Source organism: Engraulis encrasicolus, chromosome 15 (genome assembly GCF_034702125.1).
Source record: "Engraulis encrasicolus isolate BLACKSEA-1 chromosome 15, IST_EnEncr_1.0, whole genome shotgun sequence".
NCBI lineage: Eukaryota > Metazoa > Chordata > Actinopteri > Clupeiformes > Engraulidae > Engraulis > Engraulis encrasicolus.
Genome location: NC_085871.1, coordinates 38,781,159 through 38,786,158, shown reverse-complemented (window position 1 = coordinate 38,786,158; position 5,000 = coordinate 38,781,159). Strand labels below are relative to the sequence as shown.

The window sequence follows — 5,000 nt, the reverse complement described above, 5'->3', positions numbered from 1 at the left end:
TTTTAGAGTTTATTTGGTCCCAGACTACTTTGTAGCGAACGTATACCAGAAATCACAGAGCACATTCAGCCGAAGTCTTCAGGTTTTTATATGTCATAATCTAACACGGTGTCTTTCTGCTGTCTTTCACAACAGGTATACACATACTCCTACACTGCCAGCTATATCATTTACAACATCCTCACAAGGTGAGTCCTTTTCTTTGGCCATATTTTGGAATGTGTTATAGGGCAAATCAATTTATGGAGACTTCCATTCATCTAACTCAATGTCCTTCAAGTGTGTTGAGCTTTTTTGTGGAGTTTGAAAATATGTTATTTTATATAGGCTAGAATAGAATAGAATAGAATAGAATAGAATAGAATAGAATAGAATAGAATAGAATAGAATCCCTTTTATTTCTATGGATTCACCTGTAAGTATTCCCCCCCCCACACACACACATATACACACACACAGACACCCCCCCCACACACACACACACACACACGCACACACACACACACACACACCCCCCCACACACACACACACACACGTACAGACACACACACACACGTACACAAACACACACACACACACACACACACACACACACACACACACACACACACACACACACACACACACACACACACACACACACACACACACACACACACACACAGTTTACTTCTTTATTTGTGCCCACAATTCAAAATTGAGTTTCCATAGACACAAATTCATCAGTTGCAAAGATACTCAGGCATGAACTAGATAAGTGATCACCATAGTGATCAATACGTTTTAGCCCATCCACACACACACACGGACACAGACACATACACACACAGACACACAGACACACACACACACACACACACACACACACACACACACACACACACACACACACACACACACACACACACACACACACACACACACACACACACACACACACACACACACACACACACACACACACACACACACACACACACACACACACACACACACACACAGATTGAACGTTGCCAGATAGACACTGAGGTACGAGACTTTTGGCACTCCTGCCAAAGGGTAATTGTCTGTTGACTTAGCAGAAAGGGTAAATGGACTCATCCCTTAGCGGCGAGCTATCGATTACTCTCCTTTCCTGTTTGTTCCTCTGCTTTTTTCTTTCTTTGGCTTGGCTTCCTGATGTCTTCTTCTGTCATTTGCTCTCTCTCTCTCGCATCTCTTTTTTCTTCACTTTCTTCTCTATACTTATCTCCTCTTTCCTCGTTCCTCTTTCAACGTCTCTCATTCCACTTCTCAATTTCCCTCCATTTTGTTCCCTCCATTTTATTTCTGGCCATGTTGTTATATTTTTCTTCACTTCTTTCTCTTCACTTCTCTTCACACTCTTTGCGCGCTTATTTCTGCGACTTTGTTCTTTGTTTCGGTTTTATGATTCCACTTCTCATTTTCCCTCCATTTTGTTTTCTATTGTTTTATTTTTCTTCACTTCTTTCTCTTTACTTCTCCATTTCCCCCCCATCATGTGTGTTTATTTCTGCTTCTCTGTTCTTTGTTTCGGCTTTCTGATCCCTGCTTCTCTCCTTGTACTCCTTATTGTTAACCCATCTGTCTAATTATCTTGTTCTACTTCATAGTTTCCCTCTGTTTTTCTTTTTGTTTTTCTGCTATTTTTCATCTTTGACTCATTTTATAATCTCATCTTCTTTCTTTCTTTTTCTTTTGTTTATTTTTCTGTTCCTTCCTTCAAGCTTTCTGTTGATGTCCTACTTCATTTTTTCCCGTTTTTTTCTGTCTTTCTCTCCTTTCTCTGTTTCTGGAATTATTTGTTTTTAGGCCACAGATGCTTTCTGACTCCCCTCTTCTTCTATCCAGCATCTTTCTTCTCTCCTCTGAATCTCAGTCTTTCACCTCACATTCACCCAGAGTGCTGTAATGGCTATGACAAATAGGATATTCACACTCCCAAAGCACTCTACAAAAAGAGATCAAATTCAAGGAACAAGGATTTCTGCACTCCAAATGTATCTCTCTTTTTCTCTAATTCCCTCTTCTCTCTCTCTCTCTCTCTCTCTCTCTCTCTCTCTCTCTCTCTCTCTCTCTCTCTATTATCTCTCTTTATTTATCTCTCTCTCTCTCTCTCTCTCTCTCTCTCTCTCTCTCTCTCTCTCTATTATCTCTTTATTTATCTCTCTCTCTCTCTCTCTCTCTCTCTCTCTCTCTCTCTCTCTCTCTCTCTCTCTCTCTCTCTCTCAGGGAGGTGTGGGAGTTGAACCCTCCAGAGGTTCATGACTCTGTGCTGCAGTTTGCTGACTGGGGAGTGAACGGCCAACAGCTGGTAAACACACACGCACACACACACACACACACACACGCGCGCGCGCGCGCGCACGCACACACGAATGTGCACACACACACACACGCACACGCACACACACACACACGCATGCGCACACACACACACACACACACGTACACACACACCCGCACACACACACACGCACACACACACGCCTTCGCTGACAGGCAGGTGAATGTTCTAAAGCTGGTTAACACCTTCCATCCGTCAGCAGTCAATAGGAAGCGAGAGAGAGAGAAAGAGAGAGATAGAGAGAGAGAGACACTCGACTAAATTAAAAAGGAAATCCTATCAAGGCCATATTATTATTATCAAATTACTCAAATATACTGCTCTAAGGTACTATATCAGACATTACACATATTGAATTGATTATAACTCTGAACTGCTGATGTTTTCCCATTTCATGAAAGATTGAGGTCGATACTTGACTTATACATCACATTTTCCTTGCATTTAAGTCGATCTTATGAGGCACCACATTTAAACATCTCAATAGTTTGACCAATGTGCTTTATAGACAGTGTCAAAAAAAGCTCACAAGTTTTCCTAAGTAAATGGATTTTTTGTAATGCCCTCTTTGAATAAAATGGCCTCGGATGGATTTGTAAATGCTTTCATCTGCTCTCCTTAAAAGCTAAGACTTAGCTTAGACTAACAAGAGTGCATGAGTCACATTGTACAAGTAAATCTGTCTGGGCTGGCCATCTGGCGTAGCGGGCATTTCCCGGTGGGCCCTGAACCCTTGTGGGCCCCTATTTTCAGAGATGTAATATATATATATATGGGGTTTTTTACATTTCTGAAAATATGGGGGCCCACAAGGGTGCCGGGCCCACAAGGGTGCCGGGCCCACCGGTGAGTCAGTTCTGCGCGACTAATTACTGTATGAGGGGCCTCTTTAATCTAAAAGTTGCCGGGTCCCTATTTCTCCACCAGTCCAGCCCTGAATAAATCCGTCTGGACTGATGCAAACGATCCATAGCAGCTGCAAGTACAAGGGCAAAACGAGACATCTGCAAGCAAATGCTTTAACAAACTTTTCTTCAAGTTAACTTTGAAGAGTGTGCTTGAGGCTAGCAGATAAAATACCCATATAGAGCATACTAGCCTTCATACTGAATATAAGCTATACAAAAATGATCAACATATGACACATACTATAATATAAAACATATTCTATATAGTTATCTATTTCAGATAAGATTTCACTCTCATGTGAATGCATAGGAGCGATATTCCCAACATGAAGTGGTGATTGCAAATTATGCACGGCCACAGATAGCACACAAAGGCCTATTTGTTTTCATTTTTGTCAGACCTTGTGGGGCTGGCAGAACCTTGTCATCCAAGGGCCGCATCTGGCCCCATGGCCTCCATTTTAATAGACCTGCTGTAGACCATCTTTCATTATCACAGCTCAGATCGTAGAGTGTGTGTGTGTGTGTGTGTGTGTGTGTGTGTGTGTGTGTGTGTGTGTGTGTGTGTGTGTGTGTGTGTGTGTGTGTGTGTGTGTGTGTGTGTGTGTGTGTGTGTGTGTGTGTGTGTGTGTGTGTGTGTGTGCAGGGCTGGACTGGCAATCTGGCAAACCGGGCAAAATCCCGGTGGGCCGACGCCCCTAGAGGGCCGGTGATGTCGGTTTTTAAAAATAATAATTATTAATGTTTTTTTTTTAAAATGTGACCGGCGGCCCACAATTTCGTGCTGACGGCCCTCGGCCCTCCTCCAATGACATCAGCCCACACATAAAAGGGGTAGAGGGAGGGGGTGTCCCATTGGTGCATCTGAGTCGGACTTAACTATATAATTGCGGCCCCACCCCTACCCTGCATTATGCGCGCAAATTTGAGACACAAGCGATGGAGAGACTAAAACTAAAGGGTGGTGTGGAAAAGCGTGCGGAAAAGGGATAAAAAAACTTGCAGCAGAGGCAAGATAATGTGTTCACGCATGTAGTGTTGTAGCAGCAGGAGAGGGACAACAACTTCTGCATGTTGGAAGTGAAGGAGCACGCTAGGAGACAGCGACAGTAGTAGCCTCTACGAGCCCTGACAGGTATGAGTCAAGTCAAGATCTGTTATTTCAAACTTTAGGATACTCCCCCCAACTCTCACTTCAGCATTAAACATTAATATTAAATAGGCCATTAATTTCCACCACTATAAGTGTGCTTGAGTGCTTTGAACCGGTCGCACGACTCGCAGACATAGGCTATTGAGAAGACAAACATTCCATACACCAAACCACTGACGTGAATAATATTAACAATATAGTAGCCACGGCAGTGTGCCAAATGTATAGCATTAAATGGAACACCAGTGGTGTTGTTCTAAAGCATTCCGTGTACCAAATGCGTTTCGAAGACTGTCAAACTCGTGCCTACTCTCGCTAAATATTTAGCGATCGTTTGCGTAATCACATTTACTACGCAGTGAAAATGTCCATATGTCGTGTAACGGTTGTGGAATGGGTGTGGAACGGGTGTGGAAAAGGTTTGGCAAACTGATTTTTTTTTTAAATTGTAACTCCTCTTGGAGCTCAATCAAACCATATTCTGTTGGTAAAGACCTAGCATCTCTCTCTCTCTCTCTCAGCTGTTATTTAATCCAGGACAATTAGAAATGATAAATGAAGAATTTCTTT

At 42.7% G+C, this 5,000-nt stretch overlaps 1 protein-coding gene across 1 annotated transcript in view; it reads left to right on the top strand.

Annotated features, from left to right (window-relative positions):
- LOC134464271 (inactive dipeptidyl peptidase 10-like) overlaps positions 1-5,000 on the top strand; it is a 113,881-nt gene that overhangs the window by 61,339 nt on the left and 47,542 nt on the right. Inside the window, exons 6-7 of the mRNA XM_063217740.1 lie at positions 136-188; positions 2,255-2,336. Coding sequence (XP_063073810.1) covers positions 136-188; positions 2,255-2,336 — 135 coding nt within the window. The remainder of the gene's footprint in view (positions 1-135; positions 189-2,254; positions 2,337-5,000) is intronic.